The sequence below is a fragment of the Pocillopora damicornis genome, chromosome 8 (genome assembly GCF_964200805.1).
Source record: "Pocillopora damicornis chromosome 8, jaPocDami1.2, whole genome shotgun sequence".
In the NCBI taxonomy this organism is placed as follows: Eukaryota; Metazoa; Cnidaria; class Anthozoa; order Scleractinia; family Pocilloporidae; genus Pocillopora; species Pocillopora damicornis.
This window is the reverse complement of record NC_142677.1, coordinates 7,323,585-7,350,594: the sequence shown is the minus strand read 5'-3', so window position 1 is coordinate 7,350,594 and position 27,010 is coordinate 7,323,585. Positions and strand designations below refer to the sequence as shown.

General features: G+C 36.0%; 2 protein-coding genes and 1 long non-coding RNA gene across 4 annotated transcripts; 1 reads left to right on the top strand and 2 right to left on the bottom strand.

The window, feature by feature from the left end:
- Positions 1-1,989: 1,989 nt before the first annotated feature.
- LOC113680190 (uncharacterized) lies at positions 1,990-24,152 on the bottom strand. Its single transcript, XM_089214702.1, has 18 exons — positions 24,058-24,152; positions 23,037-23,089; positions 21,924-22,352; positions 21,008-21,322; positions 20,058-20,522; positions 19,483-19,973; positions 19,041-19,082; positions 11,069-11,135; positions 10,374-10,793; positions 7,992-9,199; positions 7,421-7,462; positions 6,740-6,811; positions 6,338-6,403; positions 5,729-5,779; positions 5,153-5,254; positions 4,568-4,625; positions 4,158-4,204; positions 1,990-2,187 (listed from the first exon to the last, which is right to left on the bottom strand). Exons 2-18 carry the CDS (start codon positions 23,044-23,046, stop codon positions 1,990-1,992), a joined length of 4,083 nt encoding a protein of 1,360 aa, XP_089070828.1. The 5' UTR covers positions 23,047-23,089; positions 24,058-24,152.
- LOC149041211 (uncharacterized) lies at positions 15,969-17,962 on the bottom strand. Its single transcript, XR_016179084.1, has 4 exons — positions 17,833-17,962; positions 17,268-17,369; positions 16,778-16,861; positions 15,969-16,107 (listed from the first exon to the last, which is right to left on the bottom strand). It is a non-coding gene; the product is annotated as an uncharacterized LOC149041211 (long non-coding RNA).
- Positions 24,033-27,010, top strand: LOC149041210 (uncharacterized). Of its 2 annotated transcripts, XM_089180102.1 has the most exons (3): positions 24,033-24,354; positions 24,448-24,500; positions 26,366-27,010. In XM_089180102.1, exons 1-3 carry the CDS (start codon positions 24,184-24,186, stop codon positions 26,451-26,453), a joined length of 312 nt encoding a protein of 103 aa, XP_089036228.1. In that variant the 5' UTR covers positions 24,033-24,183; the 3' UTR covers positions 26,454-27,010. The 2 variants fall into 2 exon arrangements, with proteins under 2 accessions (XP_089036228.1, XP_089036229.1); XM_089180103.1 differs by lacking the exon at positions 24,448-24,500 and having other exon boundaries at positions 24,096-24,354.

The window sequence follows — 27,010 nt, the reverse complement described above, 5'->3', positions numbered from 1 at the left end:
GTCGTAAGCCTGTCGTAAGCTTGTCGCATGCGACAAAGTCGTACCGTGTAAATAGGCCCTAAGAAAGTTCGGATATAACGCGCGCTGCTATTCGTTGAGAGCGTACTCAATCAGAGATTAGAACATAGAGCTGAGCTAACTGTTCGACGGTGTTACAGAAGGATTTCCAGGCCTGAGAAAGCCGTAACAACACACGTGAAAAAATATGAATCATGCACCGGATCACGGATAGGGTCACGGACCAAATCACAGATCGAAAAAATCAAATCATTCATAAAATTATAGGACAAAAAAATAAGAGTAAAAAAGCTTAAAATATACTAATTAAATTAGAAATGTTGCGTGACAGGCCAAAATAAACTCTGCGTGACATAATGCGGCACGCCCCATTGTAGTCACTTTAGCGGCTGTGTGGAAGAGTGGAGTGTGCTGCCCCCATAGACCAAGGCAAGCGAGAGGTACGTATCATGTCATCAGTCAGTTATTATTACTTTTTATTATCTAAACTACGGTGTTATATAAGGATTTCCAGCCCTGAGAAAATCCGTTACAAAACTCGTGGAAAAATACGATATTTTTTCACGTTTGTTTGGTATCGCCAATAAGCTCCTAACACTTATTCGCCTTTCACGCCACTCGGTCAGGTTGATTGAATGAACGGCAAAGCTTTGACACCATTCTCAATCCAAGGTCATCTGTCGGAATTTTTTCGGGCTATGGCTGCTAAAACACTGAAAAATACGCATCGCTTAGAGACAATGACGTTCAAACTTTCCTAGGAGAGGAAGAAAACCAAAATACGGAAAGAAAAACTGAAAGTTACATATTCAGTGGCTTTGGTAATGGCATTTCTCGCGGCTGAAAACGCAAATCGGCAACTAAAAGATTTGCTACGGGCCGTTTTTGGCCGTGTACCTGAAAGATTTCTTCTGTCGGTAAGGCAAATACTATAATTGAGAATTTTGTATATTAAAAATTACGTCCATTTATTTTTGTAGAGTTTCATCGCATTTTTTCATCTTGAGCCTTAGTGCCAACGCACTTAACGATTTTTACCTGGGGATTGTCGATCCTTTCATTTTCATTCATTAATAAAGTTGACTTTCTTGTCAGTTAAGGGAGATTGTATTTATTATAACTCGTGAGCTATTGATGAGTTAAACACTCGAAGAGAAATTCCATATCTACGCGCGCCCATATATAATTCTCTATATTTTAAATATCGTCTCACGCGCTACTTTTCCTTTATTCATTATCGTTTAGCAGGCGCGAGAGAAGAGGCGAGGTGAGGAGTGAGACTTTTTTTAGATATGACTACTGAACGACCACGTCTCGAGTTTCCTGCGTGCTTTACAGCAGAACAGAGCACACTCATGGCTTCTCTACTTGCCAAGTAAACAATCATTACGTCACGGTCGCTATTGCTAAATTCCATGGCGGTAGATGAGCGGGAAAAAGAGAGTCTGGAGGTCGTCATTTCGAAGGTCGTGGTAGTAGCCTGTGCGAATAGCTAGTTTTTATTTAACGTGTTTACATCCAAGACGGAGATTTATTTAACTCTGAAATGCAAACGGTAAAACTATTTGGAAACATGACTGACATTTAGAACTGAGACGCGCGCAACCATCCCAGCTCTTTAAGTAAGTGGGACCTCCAAGGAAATGGCCCATATCCAACGGATGAATCACTATCACGGACGAGTTAAGAAAACGTACTGCGCTATCCACCGGCTAGAGATTTATCCAGTGGACATTGTTCTCCACCCTTCGAACAACCAGGGCTTGATAAGCGATTACTTTGTTCCCAAATAAAAACGTAGGCATGCAACGCAAGCAAGACTTACCTTTTTTGGGTAGGCCACACGTCTTGATAAGTACCCTGTTCCACTAGTGAGTGATTACTCAAGAATATAATTCATGAGATCCTTTTTGAAAACCATATTTGTATGAAAAGGTATCAGTATCTCAATAAAGATTATTATTATTGTGACTAATTGACATTTAACCAATAATCATATTGGTATTGAAAAATGATAATAATAACAGTAAACAACTGTGAATTTATAAACATCATATAGGTTAAATAATATGTAACAATAGCACTTATAATGATGATGATGTTACTAATGTGGTTACAAAGATAGGGAAGATTCAGTAGACTCGTTCCACATTCATTTACTACATGGGTCCACCAAAATAAATTTTGTGTGAAATTTTTGTTGCAAGCTGAGCCGGTCAGAGTGAGTAAGTAGGCCATGCAGACAGGCCGAAGATACATTAGACATAAGTCTATAAAATATGGTTTTTGTTTCTGTATCCCCACAGTTTGTGGAGTTAATTTGAGGTTTTCAAGTCCCTTTCGGCTCAGATGTCTCTTCTGTACCCTATATTCAATCCTTAGGGGTACTATGGTTTGTCTCATCCGTACAGGGCACCTTATCTGTGCGGGCATCTGTGTCCTTAGGAGACAAGGAAGAGTTTGTGTCTTTTCTGAAGGCAATCAACGTGACATAGTGACTGATTTGAACAGTGGGGTTCAGAACTTCAAGTAAATGAAGAAGTCCTAGTTTATTTCAATTAATTAATTTTTGACAAAAAATACGGAAGAATTTTAGATATAGAAGACTTTTTCCCTAGATAATACTAGATTACAGAGACAAGCATGGAACAACATAGATAAACTAAATACTTTTAATGTTTTCAAAATCACATCTAAGCCATACAGCTTCGTTTTTCGTCTAGCTAGGACATACATTAACCTTTTAATCACAGAACGTAAGACTGATTTGATAACTCTTGTCTATTTGTGGTATGCAGTCACAAATTTTCCACAATACTTAGAAAAAAGAGTTGAGAGAGTGTTAGCCCTTTGTCAGAGCGAACGTCTACATTTCGATAATTTACATCTTCACTTGCGACGTTTAATTTATCAATTGTTACATACTGAAAATAAAATAATATAAAAGGAGCAAAAAAATTATACAGTCAATCGCTTAAGACACTACATTTTGAGAAAAATAGTTCTAGGGCTATTGGAAAAATTTTGCCGTTAAAATAGAAGCATGTTCTCTCAAAATATGTCAACATATTACTATCAAAATATTCTCAAAATGGTTTTGCCTTAATGTCCCTTAACTGTCTATCATAAATATATCTACAAATATCAGTTCATTAACCCTGTACCATATATTATTACTTAGATAATGTTTTAATGTCAACTGCATTTTTCTCTAAAATCTCACTAGGTATATGTCACTGAAAATCGGCTTTTGGCTTAATGTCCCTCGACTGTCTATCATAACTGTATCTACATATAACTATTCATTTGTTCTCTATCATAAATGATCAATCAAGAAACGTTTTAATGCTAACTGTATTTTTTGTTCTAAAATCTCATGCGGTATATATTACCAAAAACTGACATACATGTACGTTCATGCCTATCATATATTATCATCAATATAACAAGCTCACCTCTTATGACTGAAGATTGGAAAAGCACACCATTACAGATGCTAGTTTTCTTGAATGCTGATTGTACATTTCAATTCATCTACGGAATCGCCAAATTGCAAGATAAAATTGATGTCTCCAGTAGAGGAAAAGCTAATTTTTGTGTTTTTCCATGAATCTATCAATTTTTTTCTATCATTGAGAATTTTTGGAAGGATCTTCCATTATTAAAAATGTCCACACACAATCCATTAATCTATGATTGTGTACAAGAAATCACCAAACCTTTTGACAGCTATTAGACAAAGTGTCAAATATTAACAAAAACTAGTAGCACATGTTACACAAGCACTACCTATAAGGCCTAAGAGTTGAATTCACGTTTGCTCATGTACAGATTGTTGTCGAGGCTCTAGAGCACAAGCATAATTACATCTTTTTTTCACATGGAGGCTTCAAGAACTAATTGAAAAGCATGTCAAAGCACTGTGTGAGAGATTAAATTCCCCACATGCCTTTCACATTGAAAATTCCACATGAAATGTGTGCAAAAAACTGAATGTAGACTACGCCTAGTTGTACAATTAAAAGCACTTGCAGGTATGCATCTAGTTTTTAAATATTTACAACATTAACTTATTTTCTCAGCCAATAAACCGCCATCTGAGGCAAACATGGTATCTCACTTTGCATTAACAGGAGTCAGTAGTCTAGTGCGTCAAAGAACTCATCATCACTGGAATTTTCAGAGTCTGAAACAAATCATATAATTTTAAATTTTAAATTTTAAACTTCTCTCATGGTTTTACGCGTGTAACATAACCTTCAGAAGACATTGGTGTGATAGGTTTTCCCAGAGCCTCACACTCCAATGAGCTCCCAGAATCCCCAAAACTAAGTCACCATCAACTTTCTCTTGTTTGCATTGGGCCAAAATAGTGACTGTCTTTCTAATTTTGAACATATCATAACTTCAACGAATTAGAATTTAATAATATATTGATTACCCTGGATAATTACAACTAGTAGCTTGGAAAAATAAGTTTATTGTTTAAAAACGTTTACCCACCTCTTTTTGACATTTAATCACCTCAGTATAACAACTGAAAATTTACCTGACTCTTGGAGATGAGGAAATGGACCTGGCTGCTCATCAGCTTCTGGTTCAACCTCCTGCTCAAAGATTTTAACAAAAACATTTCAACATTATCTATCTGGAAATGAGGAGTTGATGACTATTTGATTTCATTTATAAGGACTATAAATTCCTAAGAAGTAAAATGTAGGTTGGTATATTTACTCATTTATTCAGAAAATGCAGCAGCTAGAGTCAGCTCAAAGAGACAAAATAATTGTTAAATTTAGCCAAAGTAAGAATACACAGACGTTTTAAAAAAGCTTTTACATTACAGCACCCAGAAATTTGGTAAAAGAACTCTAGATCAAGCTAAGTACCAAGGTTCATTATAGATACATAACCTTGCCTCTTCAAGCCCAAGATATTTTTGGTCTTATGTAACAACATGGTCCCATATCAGCATCATTACCAATAAGATTCCAAGGTTTGAAGTACAGATCAAGTATGGTAACGCCAAGCAGCTTGGATATTATAACACTAGCCACTTTGATGCCAAATGCAACCATTTATGTACTAGAACTATGACTTTTTAAATCATCAAATGGTTAAAAATTGCACTTACGCTGCAATCTGATACATTGCCCTCTCCTACAGCTGCACTGCTTCCTTCAAAAGCAACATCACCTGCTTGCCTAGTCAGTAATAACCCGAACCTGCGATTGTCCTGAAACAATTAAACAATTGTGTAAACATTAAATTTTGGTTAATTTTCTAGAATTTTAATGGCTTTTATTTCTTGAAGCGATATCACTCCAGTACAGTCAAAGAGGAAAAGGAAACAGAAAACCACAAGGAATGATGTGTCAAGAGAGAAATTGCTTCTCAATGCTAAATGGTTACTTGTGCAACAAGACTATGCATTGAAGGTACATGTTGCTACTAGTAAAAACTATTTTGCCTGGGACAACTTGAGCTGCAATTAGCCTGAGTACAAAAACAACATCAACAACCTGACAAACAAACAAACATACAAAAAACACTCACTCAAATATAGGCAAATATTTCACTAGAAATCTTTCAAAAATGTTGATTCCTGATAAGTGCTGTGATAATTAAGTCCACAGCTAGATTCACATGTCCTAAATCAGTGAATAATATTCAGAGCTCAATACTGAAGTAATCAAAGTGCAAACCAAACCTCAAGTATCCTATTTGACAAATGCTGCTGTTCCTCCAAACTTCTCCTCAGCTGAAAGAAAAGAAATAATAGTTTCTAAGTTGGCAACCTTCAACTTCACCTTAATTTAAGATGATCAGTCTTATAAATATTAATAGTCTTAAACTAAAATAACTTAGAGATATCTGTCTCATATTACATTTCAGAGGACTAACTTTAAGTAAATACAAGTAACACTTAACTAAATATAAAGACTGAATACCTATCTAAATAAACTAAATTGTCCTTGGAAGTAAGGCTATTCAGATGTAGATTAAACAACGAGCACTGATTACAGCAGTAATATTTAGTGCTTCCTTTCCATCTGATATAATTATGGAAGCTTAAAGGAACATTTTTGTCCAGCAGTTGCAATAACTGGTGTAATTCTCTTTTCTTTTTTCCTGTAATTTAGGTTCCTTAATATTTTTCAGCAAAAAGGAATAGTTATTATAGCATCTACTTAAAAAAAACCATTGAAGGATTTTCGGAAGTGATTGAAAGTTCCTTAACTGAGAGCCAAAATGTTAGGATTTGCTAAGGATCTACACAAGTGTTTTTTCTGTTTGACTGTATGATGCTTTGTCTTACCTCTTCATTTTCTGCCTGTAAATTATCACTAAAAATCCTTAAATTGGCATACTGCTGTCTGGATTCCTGGAACAAACCAATCATAATTAAAAGAGAACCGGTATATACAGAAGTTACAGGTGGAAATAATTAATGAATACAAATCTCAAAGGTTGACTGCACCACATCAACTAGTAACAGTAACAGTAACATGATAGAATAGACAGTTGTACTGTAAATGACCATTGCTAAACCATTTAAAGGTCAGAGACATTTCAAGCCAATGAAGGCACTTTTCACCTCCTGGCCCTCTGGAGTTGCCATTAATTAACTGGCTATTACAATGAGTCTAAACATAAAAAGCACTTAAAACTGCCTTGAATAGCTCCCTGTAGCCCCTTCAACTCCTCACTCTTGACATACCTCCAAAGTTTGCCTTGACTGGAACAGATCTGCACTGAGAATTTGGCAAAATGATTCCTTTTCTCTTAATTTCTGATGAAATGATTATAATATCAAGTTAGGCAATTCAAAATAAGACCATTCCATGATGCGCCCTCCATTTTTATTATAATCTATGTAATACCTTAAGTTGGTAGAGTTTGATTGAATGTAATTGACTGCCTCTATATTACAAGTAGAAGAAATACCTGCTTTTTAGTAAAAATGATTAAACAATCAAAATTTCACAACATGTTTCATCCAAACCTTTATATGGCAACCAATAACAAATTTTATAAAACAAATTAAAGAATAGAGGGGAAAGTGTCACTACACAAAGACCTAGTGGCAAACTGTGTATTATGTAAATATGAAGCTAGGAATAACTACAGCTAAAGAAAAGTTATTAAGCAAATGCTATAAGGAAATCCTTTATTTCTCTTTGATGCAAGCAGCTTCTTCCAAACACTTGGGAAAAAGGCATTGCCTCTATTTAAAGTTTTAATAATAACACAGATTAATGTTGAGGCATGATATCCAGATCTTTTTCTCTTTTGGTAACAGTGCAAATATTCAAAAAAATTATAACAGGTTGGATCATAAACTCAATTAAAATTTCAACAGAATACTTAAAAATCCTCTATTGATTTATGCGCAACTTACCTTTGCTAAATACAGGACACTTTTCTGTGAGGATTCTAATTCCTGAAAAAAAGTCATGATGATACAGTCTAAGTTTAAGAAATGCAAGCATCTTACAAATAATAAATTATGTTTTAATAGAAGATTTATTATTGTGTCTTCCAGAAAATTTTTGAATTGATAGGACACTTTCAAGTATTAATAAAACCTAGGAATTTTGTGTTAAATTCCAGCAGTTTCATGAAGATATGAATTTTATAGGCCCACATTGCATTAAAATTCCACACTATTGTTAAAATACACTTGTCTATCTCCTCACAGGTGAATTCAGTTCAGGCACAAGACAACCAGCTGACTTATAACTGAGTATTTCATTTTACATCTCACACAACCTAACTTTGACCCCCAGGAAAACAATCAACATAATTATATGTGTGAGTCCCTAAAAATAACACATTCAGCTGCTTATGGTCTTAAATCTTACAAACTGTAAATTCCTGACACCCAGACAAAGGCCTCATGGTTCAATTGGCTTTTCCTTCTTTTCAGATAATGATTAAATTATTGTGTAAGTGCAACAGCACATTATTACCTGTTTTGTTTCTTCCAGTAGACCATTATTTTCTGTGGCATCATAATGTTCTACAGCTCTGTCATCTTCTTCACCAGTCTGGTTTGGCCTGTTGTTATGACGTCCAGTCACTAGTGAGAGGGAGTTTCTACCAGGTTGTGCTCCTTCTGGAGTGTTGGGTCTGGCTGGTGTTATTTTGCAGTGATCTAGCTGCCTTTTGGTGATCTGATGTTTAGTTTTTCCACCTTCAGGTATAGTGGCAGATGCACTGTTTTGGTGCTGAATACCTTCATGCCCTGAGGCAGGTGCATCCATTCGAGTAGTGGATAATGATGTCATCTGGGAGAGGGAGTTGCCTTCTTCTGAGGAGGACTCAGTATCTTGATTTTCATTTCGTAACAAGGAATCACAAAAGATTTCACAACCAGCAGAATTTCTTGCAGCAATTTCCATCAATTCTGGAGGGGAACTAGATTGAGGACAATTGCCCGTAAAATCTCCTGCTTGTATGGAGGGTAGATTTAAATTTGACTCACTATCCTGCCTAACATCATGCGTAACAGTGCTGTGTGAGGGCTGATACCAGTTCCTTTTTGGAATGGCTCCTTGGTATTCCCTTGCTCTCAGGTCATTCTCTATGTTTGTTAATGAAGAATCTGAAGTGGATGGACTGTGCTTGGATTGTGCTCTTTCAGGAGTAGTGAGTATAGCTGGGGTTCTTGAACGACCAGGCTGCATTTGGGAATCCTCTGAGAGGCTTGGCAGCAATTGAATCCCATGTTTAGCTTTTCCCGGCTCAGGTATAACAGTAGAGGCACCATTTTGGTCCTGATATTCTTCATTCCCTGTGGCAGGTGTGTACAATAGAGCAGTGGATGATGATGATGTTGTCTGGGTGCAAGAGTTACCTTCTCCTGAGAAGAACCCAGTATCTTGACTTTCATTTTGTACCGAAGAATCACAAAGAATTGAACAATCAGCAGCATTCCACTCAGTACTTTCAATTGACTCTGGAGAGTGGAGACTCCAGGATTGAGGACATTTATCACCAAAATCTCCCCCTGGTATGGAGGGTAGATTTAAATCAGACTGACTTCCAGGTGCACCAATCAACATTTTCTCCCCAACATCAGGCTTAACAGTGCTGGGTGGAGGCTGAGGCTGTTTAGTTTTTGGGATGGCTCCTTCTCTTGCCCTTGGGTTAACTACTGGCAATTTTAAGGAAGGATCTGGAGCAAAAGAAGATGAATACTTAAGAGTACATACATGAGAGTGAAATGAAACATTAAGCTTATAATAAAAATTCCCAGATGAACATGTATCACAAGAACTAAGTAACATAAAACAGTAAATTCTCAATATGTACATGAACAATGTAGAAAAGTTTTGATAATATTACTCACAATCTTTAATATGCAATTATAAAAGTCTTATATTGACAGTTATTCTGTTAGAGTTAAAAAAAATTTTTTTTTTAACATGCAATGAACGAATGAAATCCCCTAACAATTTACTAATTAATCAAATAGTTTTTCATGTCAGTTTAAGTCTTTCAGGGCAAATTAATCAATTCTGTATTGTGGTTCTACAAAATAAGGCATAAAACTATTTTTTTGAGGTGAAGTTGGACCCAAAGGCTGACAAAAAGTTCAAGCATTTACATTTGAACTCTAAGCTGCAATTTAAAAATGTTTCAATCAAAAGGCTTCAGTTCTCCTTTAAAATTACAAAATACATTACAGCAGAATAACCAAGATGGGTGTTATACAAATGTATATAAAACCTGCAACCTCTGGTTGACTACTGATGGAACATTGATAAGAAGTAAGATATATAGCACCATGCAGATTTCCAAGTTAGACAAAAGCTGGGCTCAAGATTGCAACCAAATGCTAAAAGTTCTGGCTTGGTTGCTACCTCGGCAACTAGATTTTTGTGTGTTTTTCAGTTACCTGTAAATGAGTCAAATTCAAGAGTACCTCATATTGTCTAGTGTTTCTGATCTTGAGAAAAAAGGATGAAACTTGTATAAACAAAGTCTGTTGTCATCGAACACCTCCATCTTATGACACACATTCTGAATGTACATACATGACCACTCCTTTTAAATGCAGCTGCAGAATTTCAAGAAGTTACTTCATATTTATCAATACATTGCACTAAGACCAGATTTGTGGAAAATAAAGAAGCAACTTTTCAACTGGCAACAAAATATTTAATGCTGACGTTATCACTTTACACCACTCAGGCACCAAGAGGCGAAAGGCAAAGGAACACTTTAAATAGCACATTTGATCATTGTCAAAATGAAGGCATGTTTGCAGTCACACATATATATATATATAGTTCATAGTAACACATTAAGAAACACATGATTTTTCTTTAACTACGAGGTAAACTCACCATTCACACAAAGAAAAGGCTTATCTTGTAAAGGAACACCTCTTGGTTCAACTAAGTCCTGACTAGGTTGAGTTCCTTGCAGAGACTTCTCTGCTGGTAGTGACCCACTGCAGTTTACTTCACCCACAGCTGTTGGACCAATCATCATTACACTCTGATCCACAGCCAAAAGATCTTCAAGTTCCTTGGACAAATGCAGCTTCTTAAAAATGAACTTCCATTTTTCTAATGTCAGTGCTTGATTTCTGCTTTCATACTGGTTAACAAGATCAGCAACTGTTGCATAAGGGGAGGTATCATGAATGTACAAGGCTTGGGCTAGTTCCTCCAAAGGAAGTTTTTTCGACTCTAAAAGCTCCAACAATTTTGCTTTCAAGGTGGGAGAAACATCCAAATGTCGCCTATCATCCGATTCCATTTCTAAACAAAATACAGTAAGTTCTCGTTAAAGACATAATACCAACAATAGGAAACTAATTGCAACTCAATTGAATTTCTTACCACAACGCGAGAGTGTCCATTGATATTTGTTACAGATTGAACTTTTCCATCTGGATGACAAACAAATGACTTAATGATTTTGCATGGAACATGTACAAAAAAAATGGCAATCTTGAATTTATTTCATACATGCTGAGATTTACACATGAAAAAAAGCCCACACTAAATTAATTCATAACAAATATACAACCAACCAATCAGAAGTGAATCCGACTGTGAAAATACATTATTATCTTTGTCTCTGTTTTTAAAGTAGTCTCTCTGTCAGCAAATTAGTGTGTAAACAAATAACAAATAATAAAAATATGTAGTTGTCAACAGCGACTGAATGTCGCGCGGATTTAGTGGTGTTTGTAGTAAAATCTGCTTTGCAATTAAATGGCTTCCAATCGTCAAGAGAAAAATCTCAATATGTATGAAATCAAAACATCAATGGAAATTACTTGAACGATTTCCACTCACTCGTGCGATGGATCGAAAAAACTCATTTCTTCGTTTTTTTATTTTTTGTTTTTCTTTTTTAAGCATCGCAACTCGTAAATAAGAATCGTAAATAAGAATCGTTCGTGCGCACTTTCTATGGAATAATCTCTGTGTCCTTGTAAACAACTATTGACAAACGCACTTCCAAAATATTCCCACGTTTCACCCATTTTCACAGAGTATCTCTAAAAATTCACATGGTTATTCTCAAGTATTCTTATGTTAAGTAGTTTTCAAGATGTTTTCCTTTACTCGAAAAAGGCTTGCACGGTACTTAGCGCACTTAATACCAGTTCGTTGACGAAACATGCTCATTTAATATTCGTATTACAGCATGCGATCGAATATTAAATTAGGTTGCGTTCACTTCTGTATATTGAACTTTTGAGGGGCCGAAAATACAAATAGGCAGATGCATATACAGGTCTTAGTTATAGAAGCACACAGCTGATATCGAATTATCAGTAAAAACTTCAACATTTTCACACACGGTAAAATTGGAAAGATACATACCGATTGATGAAAGTGCGTAGGAACTTAACTGCCTTTACTCTGACTTCAAATAGCGTTTACTCGGTTAAGACTCTAGCATATCCTAACAGTGTTGAGTAAATCGAACCAATGAAAACAATCCCGAACCGGATGAAATCAATTGTGCCCACAATTTCACGACCGGATAACTCAAAATGGAGTTTCCTTCGTAATGAACTTTGAAACCAGTACAGTTACGTCACTATTTGCCTTTAGTTGGTGATTGGCGAATTCTTTGGTGGGAAATGAGCGGGAAATAGATTAAGAGAAAGAGAGCCTGAAGCCTTGGGTATTTACCTTTCTGAATGGCTGTTTTTTTTGTTTGACATTCTTCCATTTAAGATGGAAATTTAACCACTTTAAAGATATTAGGATCTATCATGCTATTCCTTCCAGTACTCTTATCACAATACTCTGGCGAGGCCAGTCTGGCACCTGTTCCTGGTTGATTTGGAGAGGAAAGCCAGAAAACACGAGCACGTTCCCTTGAAGGGAGTTATAATACGCAAGCAGATTTCAATCAGTAACCCCATGGCTTCAAAGCACCTTAGTGCCATCTAATGCATTCGTAGGGGTTTAATTTTGAGTTGTGATATTGTTAGTTGAGTTTTCGTTGATGCGTATCCTCTAGCCTACGTGTAGCCGAAGCCTCCCCCTGGCCCCTGCCTAAGGTGAAACGGTCCCCTCGCTTCCGTTTCACCTTGAGGGGGGGAGAGGGTACGACTTCACTTAGCTTACGTATCCCCCAACCCCCTAGATAATGTTTACAACGATCCCCTACAAACACACATTTACCCAAGAAACAAAATAATTTTGCTAGTATTTTTTCTTGGAGTTAAACAAGCATAATAACCCTACTTCTAAGAGTATGTTGAATATTGAAGAAATACCTGAGGTTCACACCTCATAGAGTCTTCACATTCTACGGTCCTGAGCCCAGTTGTATATAGGGTGGATAACGCTATCCGACGGATAAATCGCTATCCAGCGGATAAGTGATAGCAAAACGTAGAGTGTTATCCACCGGGTAAAGATTTATTCAGTGGATAGTGTTATCCAATCTTCAAGCAACCGGGGCCAAGAGACTAAATTTCTCTCTCAAATAAAAACATTGGCATGCTACGTAGGAAAGACCTATCTTTTTGGATAGGTAGGTCAGTCCTATTGAGGAGTAACCTGTTCCACTACAGAAAGATTACTCAAGAATATAGTGACTAAATATACGTTCGAACAATAATCATAATAATATTAATAGAATGATAATAATAACAGTGAACGACTGTGAATGTTTGAATATCATATGACAGTTACACAATTTGTAAAAATAGCAGTAATGATGATGATGATGGTCTCAAAGATGGGGGAGTTTCAGCGGACACTTCTCAAATTCAACTTCAGGATGGGTCCACCAAAGTAAATTTGAATAGGCAATAATGATATACTCGACAAAATGACACGCATGTGATTGGCTGAAAACGAGTGCATTTTTCATGTAACACGAGTACACCAGTGCAAAATACAAATAGCGCGCGCTGTCAGAATTCATTTAATCCTCGAGTGTCTTCTTGTCAGTCTCGTTCATATAAGGCATCTCATTACATCTGTGTCGTTAGGAGGCTGGGGAGAGTTTGTGGCTTTTTCAAAGCCACGATGGTATAAACGTCATGGCTGAATGCCATATAGATACAATGGCTGACGACAAAATGTTGGAATGATGTATTACCATATGGACGACTTTTGGGTTTGGCTTACTTAATGCAACAGGACATCGTGACAATTGCTGATTCAAGCAGCCGGTGGTCCGTCGGATGAAAACCAAATTACTTGCGTGGCTCTAAAGAATCCCGAATCGTATAAATAGAATTTTATTCGATCTGAAACAATAAATAAATAAGATTTCTAAACAACAGAACCTAACCAAAAATAAGAGACCTAAGCACATCATATAATCTTAAAAACACGAACAGATTTAATCGCTAATTACATGCGGCCTTACAGAAATTACACTAACAGAAATCAACGCGAATAATTGAATGTAACAAAGCTTAAGGAAACCAACAACGACTTAAAACAACTGACTTACTTCGTGACGGGATTCCAGAGTTAAACTAAACTGTATAATCATCAAAAACGGGAAAGCTATCCTTATTCATGCCTCCGACACAACACGTGTAAAAACTAACTAAAAACCATCAACTTACTCATATTTCAGTGTCAATCAAGGTGATCAATAAGTGAAAAGAAAAAGTGAAATATTAAACTAAATAAACTTTTAAACGTAACGCAAATGTCACGCGAGCAATGTTCTTCTCGAAACAGCCGGTTCAGCACTCCTAGTAAGTGATTTATTTATTATTTGTCGAGCTACGACATATAATAACCTTTACACAATACGTAAGACTTTTCCCATAATTTAGTGGTATACAGTCACGCATTTTGGCCAATACTTCTATCGAATTTAAATCGTCAAGACAACGACATGCTTCCATTTCCGTTCGGTTAATTTCCTAAGGAAGCCTGATCCTTTTCCAATCACTTAATAAAAATCTAGCAGAGAGAGAGAAGGAGTAGCGTTTTCTCTCTCAGTCAGTCAATAGAATGGTAACTAAAAACTGCTTTTGAAATTCTTATTGGCTCTGCGAACACACGACTGCATATCATAAATATATTACTTACTATTTTCTATCATTACTAATATCATCATTATTTAATTATCTATCATGATTAATCATTAATTATGAATATTATATTCTATCGTTATTAATTCTCTCTTTACAATATTGTTAGTCATTAAAATAACTCTCACCATTTTGACCGTGTTCAGACCCCCCCTCCCTTATAGAGAAATAATGACCAATCCCTAGTTGAAATTAATTTTAAGAATTCTTCAAAAATAAATTGAGTCAGTTAAAATAAATCATCATATTCAATGTTCACAAAATTTTTCCGTCAACCACCCCATTAGCCTGTTCGAAGGCCAGAAAAAGAAGCACTGAAAACCTCAGCTTTTCAGTAAAATTTAACAATGCATGTGCTTGAGAATTAAGTGATACACTCAGTCCAATAAAATGAATTCATGGAATAAGTTTGAGAATTAAGTGATACACTCAGTGTATTAAATGAATTCATAGAATAAGTTTGAGAATTAAGTGATACACTCAGTGTAATATATGAATTCATGGAATAAGTTTGAGAATTAAGTGATACACTCAGTGTAATAAAATGAATTCATGGAATAAGTTTGAGAATTAAGTGATACACTCAGTGTAATAAAATTAATTCATGGAATAAGTTTGAGAATTAAGTGATACACTCAGTGTAATAAAATTAATTCATGGAATAAGTTTGAGAATTCAGTGATAAACTCAATGTAATAAAATGAATTCATGGAATAAGTTTATAAGAAAATCTAGAAAAAAGTGATTCTGAACATTATAAAAACATCAGCTTGAGTGATACACTCAATGTAATAAAATGAATTCATGGAATAAGTTTGAGAACTAAGTGATACACTGAGTGTAATAAATGAATTCATGGAATGTTTGAGAATTAAGTGATAAACTCAATGTAATAAAATGAATTCATGGAATGAATTTAAGAATTAAGTGATACACTCTGTAATAAAATGAATTCATGGAATAAGTTTGAGAATTAAGTGATACACTCAATGCAACTTCTTGGAAACTTTGGAAAAACACAAATGAAGACATGACTGCTTCTTGCATTAGGACTTTTGGAACAAACGTGCATACGCTACTATTCTTTTTCCTCTTGCAGCTTTGTATGGAAAGGCCAACTGTTTCATATGAAAAATTACTCATTGCATACAACTAATTATTCTTCATAGCAACACCTTAAATAGACATTTGCCATCATTTTCGATATCATTAAAAAATTATATTCACCAAACAATTTTAAAAAGCATGTGCACTCACAAAAGTTGCTCGCATGATGTAATAACCCTTATAAAATTCAGCTAACTTTGGATACTTTTTACAGCACATGACTTCTCACATAGAAAAAGTTGTCACTGATTTCAAATGCAATTCAAAGACCAATTGACATTTAGTTACACAACAAAATTCAGATGTCAAACCATCTAAGAATGAGCAAGTAAACTTTCTCTCCAGATTTACACCAATCACAAATGATACAGAGCATCCTCAAATACTTCTTCACCATCATCACTCTCCTCGCCAGCTTCTACTACATTCAAGTCCTGAAATACAAGAAAGAGTAAAAATATTTCAGTTACATATAATCAATGCTTTATTTCCATTACTCACAAAAAAATCTTTGTTTATAATAATTTTTTTTTCAAGAGAGTGTAGATGGTTTCTATTATTTACAGCGTGCAACTAAATTAATTGTGGTTATCAAAAGCTCATTGCTTGCGCTTTTTAGGGTCAATGTTTCTTGAAATTGAGTGTATACATCTGCTGATGTTAAAATGTTTCTACAGTAGGTGTGTCCGAATAAAATATCCAGACAAATTTTTATTTGCCTAACATTTTCCTAACATTTTCTATTCATCTCAAAATGTAAATTAAATGTTCACTTGAATCACAATGTTACCATGACATCATAATCTTTATCGTATTGCAGTATATGAAACTTGATGAGTAAATGATTAGTTGAGTTAGTGAACACATTATATGTTTGGATATTTTCCTGAGAACTAGAGCCGCAAATGTTGGTATGCAAATTTATTTATATATAGTTTCACTTTTCAATATCCTGTTACATTTCTAAGTGCATCAAATCAGTTAGCATTTTGTGATTTATTTTCACTTGACCTTTTGCTTTATATGGAGAATAAGTGGATAAAGTAAATGAGTGTGACAACAAATGTTTATTAAGTTTATCCAAAGCAATCACACACAAAGTACCTCAGAAAGTTCTTGACTCTCTCTTCTCAGATTTGCTATTTGGGTCTGAGAACATTCACTTCCTTGGTCCATTTGATGGATCCTCTTCAATGTAAAAACAAAATTATAGAAACATTACACAAAACAAAAAAAAAACAAAGAAAAAACACACACAAATCAGACATCAGTGATCATCAATGTAAAAAGCTTTTACATTATAGCACTCAGAAATTCGGTAAAAGAAGTCTAGATCCAGCTCAGTACCAAGGCTCATAATGAATACATAACCTTGCTTCTTCAAGCTCAAGGTACTCTTGGCAAAAAGTAACAACATGGTCCTATATTAGCATCAGTATGAACAAGAGTCCAAGGTTTAAAGTACATATCAAATATGGTAACTTCAAGCAGCTTGGATTTTATGTAACACCAGCTACTTAGATGCCAAATGCAACCATTGATGTACTAGAACCATGACTTTTTAAATCACAGAACGGTTAAAAATTGCACTTACGCTTCTATCTGACGCATTGTCCTCCTCTACAGCTGCACTGCTTCCTTCAGATGCAACATCACTGGCTCGCCTTGCTACTAATAACCACAACCGGCAATTGTCCTGAAACAATTATTACATGTGTAAATGTTTCATGTTTATTAATTTCTAGAGTTTTAAAGTTTTTTTCAGGGAGTGATATCACTCCAGCACAGTCAAACTGGGAAAGAAAACAGAGAACCACAAGGAATGATATGTCAAGAGAGAAATTGCCTCCCAATGTTAAAAGGTTGCTTCTGCAACAATTATGTATCAAAGATACACTTTGCTAGTAAAAACTATTTTGCCAGGCATAACTTGAGCTGTGATTAGACAACACAAAAACAACATCGACAACCTGACAAACAAACAAACATACAAAAAACACTCACTCAAATGTAGGCAAATATTTCACTAGAAATCTTTCAAGCAATGTTGATTCCTGTGAAGTGCTGTGATAATTAAGTCCACACCTAGATTCACATGTCATAAATCAGTGAATAATATTCAGAGCTCAATACTGAAGTAATCAAAGTGCAAACCAAACCTCAAGTATCCTATATGACAAATGCTGCTGTTCCTCCAAACTTCTCCTCAGCTGAAAGAAAAGAAATAATAGTTTTTAAGATGGCAAACTTCAACTTCACCTTAACTTTAGACAATCAGTCTTATTAATATCTATTTATTTAACAACTTTATTGGGTGCGTCTACAAGCTCAAAATGAATACATATACAAGGAAAGAGACAAAAAATGGATAGACATACGCCAAAAGGGTCAACAACAACAACAACAACAGCATTTATTTAAACACGATAAAAAATTCAGCAAAAGCTGATGTGGTCGTGTACGGACAATAAAACTAAATTCCTAACTAAATCCAATAAAACTAAATTCCTAACTAATTATAAGAAGACTAATGTAAGATTTCTACATATTTTCAACAATAAAAATTCTACATAGTACATCATTATAACATACGTGGCTTAAAAATACACTTGAGTGACTTTTTAAAAGCGTCAACGTCTTGAATTGATCTCATTTGATTTTCCAGAGCGTTCCACCGAGTAATTGACTTGTATGAGCATGATTTCTTGACCATATCGGTCTTAGGTCTAGGTAACTTAAATGTCATTTTCCTCCTGAAGTCGTAGCTACTTACATACTTTTCAAAGTGACGGCTCATAGGACGTGGCAAAAGATTATAATAAGCCTGATGCGCTAAGATTAGTAATCGTTTCTCATACATAATCTCTAAGGTATTCCATTTTACTGTGGCAAGAACCTCCTTGCTTGGAGTACACCAATCCAAGTTAAATATTATTTTCGCCGCTCTAACATGTATAGATTCTAAGCTTGAGAAAAATACTCGACCACAAGAGCCCCAAACTAACATACCATATGTCACAGACGGCAGAATAACCTTAAAATAGAAATCAATTCTTGCCTGTATAGGAAGGAAATACAAGGATTTAAGTAAATTCAACTTCTGCGTATATGACTTAGCTAATTCCGATACATGATGATCTCATTTAAGAGCATTATCACCAAACACTTGGGAAAAAGGCATTACCACTATTTAAAGCTTTAATAATTACACAGATTCAGGTTGAGGCATGTTATGCAGATCTTTTTCTCTTGGCTTTTGGCAACAGTACAAATATCAAAAAAAATTTTGAAACAGGTTGGACCATTCACTCAATTAAAATTTCTATTGAATATTTAAAAATCCTCTATTGATTCATACACAACTTACCTTCGTTAAATACAGGACACTTTTCTCTGAGGATTCTAATTTCTGAAAAAAAGTCATGATGATACAGTCTTATTTTCAGAAATACATTCAAGCACCTAAAATATAACAAATTATGGTTTAATATATGATTAATTCTCATGTGTTCCAGACAATTCTGAAGTAAATAGGACACTTTCAAGTCTTAAATCAAACCTGAGGATTTTGTTGTGTTCAATTAAAGCAGTTTAATGATAGGAGTTTTAAGGCCCACACAGCCTAAAATTCTACAACTACTTGTAAAAATATGTTATCTCTACACAAATGAATCCAGTTCAGGTAGAAGACAATCAGCTGACTTTTAATTGAGCATTTCATTTTACATCTCATACCAGCTAACTTGAATTTTGACCCCTAGACAAAACAATCAACATTCAACAACTGTTGCACGACAGCACATTGTTACCTGTTTCGTTTCTTCTAGGAGACCATTATTTTCTGTGGCATCATAATGTTCTACAGCTCCATCAATTCCTTGACCATTTTCTAGGACAACATCCACTTCCACTGGGTCAGTCTGGTTTGGCCTGTTGATATGACGTCCGGTCACTAGTGAGGGGGAGTTTCTATCAGGCTGTGCTCCTTCAGGAGTGTTGGGTCTGGCTAGTACTATTTCAAAGTGATCAAGCTGCTTGTTGGAGAGGCTTGTCATTGACTGAATCTGATGTTTAGTTTTTCCACCTTCAAGTATACTTAGACTGGATGCACTGATTTGGTACTGGACACCTTCATGCCCTGAGGTAGGTGTGTCCACTGGAGTAGTGGATAATGATGTCATCTGGGGGCGGGAGTTACCTTCTTCTGAGAAGAACCCAGTATCTTGATTTTCATTTTGTAGTGAGGAATCCCAAAGAATTTCACAACCACCAGAATTTCTTGCAGCATTTTCACTTGATTCTGAAGGAGGAGAACTAGAGTGAGGATAATTAACTCTAAAATTTCCTGCTAGTATGGAGGATAGATTTAAATTTGACTCACTACCTGGTAGACCTATGAATAATTCCTGCCTGACATCATACTTAACAGTGTTGTGTGAAGGCTGATACCGGCTCCCTTTTGGGATGGCTCCTTGGTATTCCCTTGCTTCTGGGTCATCCGCTATATGTAGACCAGTTTCTCCAACCACATCATTTTCCTGACCAGCCACAGGGTTCAGATGTAATTGATGAACTGTAATACTACCCACAGGCTTATTTGCTCCTTCAGGGGTCACTGGCCTTGTTCCAGTGCTTAAGGTCCTTGAGTCATCTAAATATAAACTGGGAATGGTGTCAATCTGGGATGCTGAACCACTGTGGTTGTCTGGTGCTGATGCCTGCTGGCAATGGCTTGCCATGGTTTCATGCACAACATGTGCTGGCAATGATAAAAGAGGGGCCCTAGACATTCTTCTGTTTTCCTGCAAGTTCTGTCCATTCTGATCCTCAAGCTGTAAGGAGCAATTTTCTGAAAAGAATAAGAAAGATGGTAAATTTTAAGCTTGTTAAAGAAATATAGAAAGATGTTTTTTATTTTGTCATGAGAGTGGGACAATTAAAAAGTTTAGAGTTCCCATGAGAAATCAAACCTCTGACCTTCGGATTCCATGTTCTAATGCTCTACCACTAAGCCATAGAGACACTGTAGTGAGCAAGGCCATTATGAAGTTTATTTGACACACATCCTGCATACTGCTAGGATCAGCATACTATCAACAGTACGTTATCAACATTCCTGATCCTAGCAGTATGCAGGACACATGTCATATATGAACTTTGTGATGGCTTTGCTCTCCATAGAGTCTCTGTGGCTCAGTGGTAAAATTGAAATGCAGAATCAAAAGGTCTGAGGTTCAATTACTCTTAGGAAGTCAGGATTTATTCTCTGTCCTACGCAAGTGACTGGTTATGAGTAACTGGTTGTAACTGGTTGTGAGTCATCTGAAGACAAACCATGATCTGAGTCAATCTGCCATGTTAAACTCCTTCCTTCCTCTTTCTCTGTAACACTTGTGCCAGGTGCAGCAAATTGCTCCAACTGGCTTGGTAAAGGTGCAGGTGATGACAAAGAAGAGTCACCATTCAAAAATTCCTGTAAGTTCTGCCCATCTGAAGAAACATCTCTTTCTCCAGCTTCATCATCTCTCATTTCCATGGTGGTTTCTTTCCAAGTTTCCTGACTCAGGTTATCTTCTGAAGGTGGTGGTAAACTCCAATCTGGCCAATTCTTGGATGAAGACCTTGTCTTCTGGGTCTCCAATCTCGACACTTATTACAAGAAAACAAGGGGACAATTACAAAAAAGGTACCAATAAAACTGCTCTAAGTTTAAAGTTTAATTTTAATCCTGCAACTGACAAAGCCACCTCTCATTTGTCCCTGGCCTTTGGTAAATGATCCTAATTTTACACTCTCATTCTGACAAAAGTGTTAATAAGGAGTGGCCTAATGAGCAGTTTAACCTTCAACTCCCAACATCTGATTGTTGGTTCTCCCCTCTAGGTGCTGCACATTTCCTTTTAAATTAGTTACAGGAACTTGGTGTTAGATTAAGTCAGCAAGATCTACCATGCCTGAAAATTTTGAGTATTTATTCTCATCACTTGTTTGAGAGATAATGTATAGATACTATAGAGAGAAATTACAAAATTATCTCCCAATGGAGATAGCAAAATTGTAGCAGATTTGCAATTTTCAGATGCAATGAGCCAGGTGATAAGATCTTCATTTACTTTATTCAAACCACACTAGTCACCTAAGAGACCCTAATTACCTTTATAGGAGAAATGTCCTTTATGAAAAACTTATTAAGAATACTTACTTATTCTAGAATGTGTTAAGTCCAAATTTGAACGTAAACATCAATTACCTTTTAGATTATTAAGCCTTGTCTCCTTCAATTTGTTTAAAAGAGGCTCCTCAGGCTTGTTCCTGTATGGTGAATTCTCCTGCAGACTTCTCTCATGGGTGTTATCATAAGCCTTCCTTGTATGCTGGTCTTGAAGAGGACCTTCTAATGTTTTAATAGGATTTGTCAGTGGCCAGTGATCAGCATCAACAAGTTTCTCAAAATCTTTCCTCAATGAGAGACGTACAAAGATAAACCTCCAAGTATCAAGAAACAGTTCTCCATCTCTTTCTTCAGCAAAGGCAATAACCTCTCGAACTGTCTTGCCTTGGGTTTTATCGATTCTGAGCACTTTTTTAAGGATATCCATAGAGTCTCTATGTGATTCTATCCGAACCATTAACTTTTCCTTTAGGGAACTGGATGGCCTTCTGACCAGTGATGAATGCCCTAGAGTAGAAATGAAACATGAGTTTCACAGAATAGTTACCACAATATTCCACAACACCTTTAGTCGATAAAACAGTAATAACAAATATCTACGCAGGATGGCCCTTTGATACAGGAGTATGTTATTAAAGGATTCCTATTCACATGAAAAAATAATTATGGGTTTATAGAATGATTCTTAAAAAGAACTACAAAATTGCCTTGTGAGCAGTGAAAAGAAACAAATAAAAAAGCCATTTTCTTCAAAATGTTATCAACTGTGGGTAGGCAGAGTTCATAGCTTAATCACTGGAGTTTGGCAGAAAAAGCCAGTGACTTGGCTGCTCTAGGATTCTAATTTGACACCTGCGTGTCTCTGGCCAACCAAGTGTGTTTTGGCCAAAGTAGATTAGTTAAGTTATAAAAGAATAGTTAATTATGAATACAAGGCTTGCATCAGTATGACCCAACTCACTGCGGGGGAAAAAAACCTATTTTTTACCAGCCTAGGCCAGTCTAGATCTGTATTCAGAAAAAGTGTGGGGATTTTGTCTTAAGTATGGCTCTCAACAAGACCTTAGCTAAGTTTTTCGCGATATAGACCTCCTGTCCAGTAAACAACAAATAATTATATTTTGTACGTATCATCTTGAACTGTTGAATAACATACTTGTAAGAAAAAAAAGAATAGCAATTAACACTTACCAGAAGACATGATGATTCACCTATTCCTTGTCTAATATTATATTTTGAGAATTCTACAACAAACAAATTCATGAACTGTTATTAATTTTAAAATTTTTGTTGAAATCAAAGGCATCTCATGCAAAACAACAAACTCGACAGACATGATATGGAAACCACGTCAAAGAAACTATGAAATATTTTCACTTGTCACATGAACTAAGTCAAATTATTTATTACACTTAAATATCAACCGTCCCGGAATCGTGGATTGAATGCAGTGAAATGGCCTCTATCAATTCCAAACGATCGTTAAATGTTATGCTCAAAAGTTTGAAGCGAAGAGGATACGATTGGCGTAGAGAGAAATGTTGATCTTTTCTGATAAACTACCTGCACGCAAGACTAGCTGTAAATTAAATGAGAGTGATCTTCGCAGTAATAAACGCCACATGAGCAGAAGTGAGAATAAAGCCTAATAAAAAAAAAATTGAGGCCTATACGGCAGTTGAACCTCTGTGATACCGGTGCACCTTACACGAAAATGATGAATTATGATAACGCACTAATCCTGGTAGTTGTTTGGAGTTTGATTCTACACATGTTTAATTTCACTAAGCACGCACAACCTCCGATTAACAGCTTCCGATTATAACATCAACTTAAAATGTAGGATTTTCAGCGACCAAAGGAGTAACAACTGCCCTACGTGTTCAAAAGACGGTGCGTAGAAATGTCAAAAATCAAAATATGGACTTAGCCTCATTGCATTACTCGCTTAAGAAAAGCACGTATGATTCAAGTTTAATTACCTCATCATACCGATTGATCTCTGTTATAAAATTACATGAGGGATGCCTTACAAATAAACCCAAATGAAGTCCGATATCTATCGATGGTACTACTGTAAGTTATTCAAACTGAGACTCTATCTTTGATGCACTGGAAGTTGTATTCACAGCAAGATTCTGAAACATCCAGACGAAGTATTGTAACTTATCTATACCGAGACGCTTAACCTTCTCAAACCTGAGACATTTACCTAGCTGCGGCCTGTCGGACGAAAATCACAATTTTCCATACAAACAAGATTCTCACCATTGCTTATCTTCAAATCCCTTTACATCCAACAAACTTTACTTAATAATCGTAACGAGGCTCGTGAATTATGGGGAAAAAAAAACGACAAAAACAAACTTCCGGAACTATCCGAAGGCAGTCGCGAAATGGCGCGAAACTTTTCGCGGATACAACGAGCGTATTGCACTCTGGGATCATCGCATTGCATTATGGACTGCAAGATGGCAGAGGAAACCAGGGTTGTACAAGATTTGGAAAGGTAAATTCTTGAGTTAAGAGCTTTTCTTCTCGCACGTTATGTACTTCTAGACAACCAAAATAAAGATTTTCTGATTAAAAAATTGTTATGCAGCGGTTTTTATTGGTTTACAAGCAAAAGAAACATGTGAAGAGTCATCCGAACAGGTAACTTCTTGGTGTAAGCACTCATGGGATTTGGGAAAGTACTCACATAGTGGTCTGGTACTTGTTAATCCTAAGCAATGGTAATAATAGTAATAATCATAATAATAATGATAATAATAATAATAATAATAATAATAATAATAATAATAATAATAATAGTTTCCTTTATTTAAACACAAGGATTTAAGCTTTTCAGCATGTGAGGTCGTGTATAAATAGATAAATGAATAAAGATAGTTGCATAGACCGTAATTATAAAATAAAGTTTAAACTTTAATATCTACCTAGAGGTACAAACATAAAATATGGTATATACTTCATAGCTGAATGCCATATAGATGATTAAATGGCAGAATTATATCTTACCACATAGAAGATTTTTGGGTTAGGCTTACTTGGGGTGCTTACCATACTTGTGCTTTCTTTACTTGAAGCACTTTCTTTACAAAAGGTGCCTCACTCACTTGAGGTGCTTTACCTACTTGAGATGCTTTACTCACTTGAGATGCTTCACTTACTTGAGGTGCTTTACTTGAGGTGCTTTACTAACTTGAGGTGCTTCACTTTGCTTGAGGTGCTTTACTTATCTGAGGTGCTTTACTTAATTGAGATGATTTACCTACTTGAAAGGTGAATTTCTCACTTAAGGCTTGTTAGATTGTAAGAGGGTTGAAATTTCACAATATATGCTTTCATACAGGGTGATGAATCGTTTTCCATTTTATAAGTTAGTTTCCATTTTATAAGTTAGTTTCCATTTTATAAGTTAGTTTCCATTTTATAAGTTAGTTTCAGGATATATTGCTTATAGTAAGTTCTTAGAGTGTCTCATTTAACCCTAAGAAGGACTTTTACTGACTGTAGGCCCTTAGAAAACCTTGAAAGACCACACTGCTGTGCTGCGTAGTCTTTCGAGTGAGTCTGGGTCATCTTGCAGATTTGTACCTCGTACAGATATGGCATATGCAACTGCAGGAATTATTAGTTTGAAGTACAAGTTTAAAAGATCTTGCTTGGGTAAAACTCTGCTCTTCTTTATAAGACTTAGTTTATTGGCAAAGTTCTTCTTTAGTCCCTTAATTTGAATGGACCAGCCTGCTTGTCATCAATATCCACACCTAGGAGTTGAATGTGTGTTACCCATTCTAAGTTATTTCCGGCAGAGTACATGGGTGGGAAGGGGCAGTGAACAATCCTCTGTAACTTAGCATGCATTCTAATTTCTTTGGGTGTGATATTAGCTTGTTACTCACACAGCAGGCATACAACTCTATGAGGGGTTGATTTAATGTAGCTGACATGTTGTCTATGATCTTCCTGATACAATACAAGGTAGTGTCATCTGCATACATGTAGACAGACCCAGATTGGACACAATCAGCTCAACAAGATTGTTGGTGTATAGGGTCAATAGCATGGGCCCCTGAGGACACTCCCTTGGGAGGTGCCTGAAGACACTGAGTAGAGGCTTAATCTTTGCCCATTTAAAACCATGTACTGTTGTTTCAATGTAAGGTAACTCGTCAATCAGTTTGATGGGGGGCTGTGTATACCGAATTGATGTTGAAGCTTGTTAGGCAGGATGTCGTGATTTACACAATCAAAAGCTTTCTTGAAGTGTCTTTTCAAGTTTCTTACTTGTCATGAACAAGGAGGAGTTCAGTGAGGTAGCCCTTGTGATATGCCCATTGATTTTCTCTAACAAGGTAATTAAAGCTCAGCACATGATCAACAATCACGTCGTTAAGGCAGGACTCTAAAATCTTGCTTGGTAAGCTGAGGATAGAGAGAGGGCAATAGTTTCCTCTGTCCATTTTGTCATCTTTTTTGTGTACTGTCAGTGGTTCTCCTGTTTTCTTTTCCAGGGGGAAGGTGTCTACCTTGAAACTTGAAGTAAACAGAGATGTCGATGTGGATACAACAGTTTCTCCTAGCACCTCAATTGACCTTTAGGCGATTTCATCTGGGACACTTGCTTTGTTCGTTTTCAAGTTGGTGTGCGTGTTTAGTTCTCCACTGCACCAGTTTTGATTTGTAGTGCCATTAACTGTTCTGTTAGATTTGTGCCAATGGAAGAAAAGAAGCCATTCATCACATCAGCCTTTTCCATTTTGCAAATGGTAAGGCTTCAGTTATCATGTTCAAGACCCAGATTGTTTTATAGCATTTTGACAAATTTGTTGTGTTTTTCGTGAGTCACCGGTAGGTGCTTAAAGTTTTGACTTTGTCAACTTTACTTCCGAGGTACTCCACTTTTGCTCTCCTTACATTAACTGTGATCCTATTTGGGATGGATTTACATTCTCACCATAGTTGAGGGTGCTTAATGATGCCTGAGTTCAGCTAAGGATGGCTTGGGATTGTTAAGTACCACTAAGGATGGCGGATTGTACTTCAAATTTATAAATTCAAAGAAATATGAAATTAGACTGGCAGAAATGTTGTTGTTGAATAGTACTAACTAATAATTGAACTTCAACTTTTAAAAGTATACATAACATACACTCAAA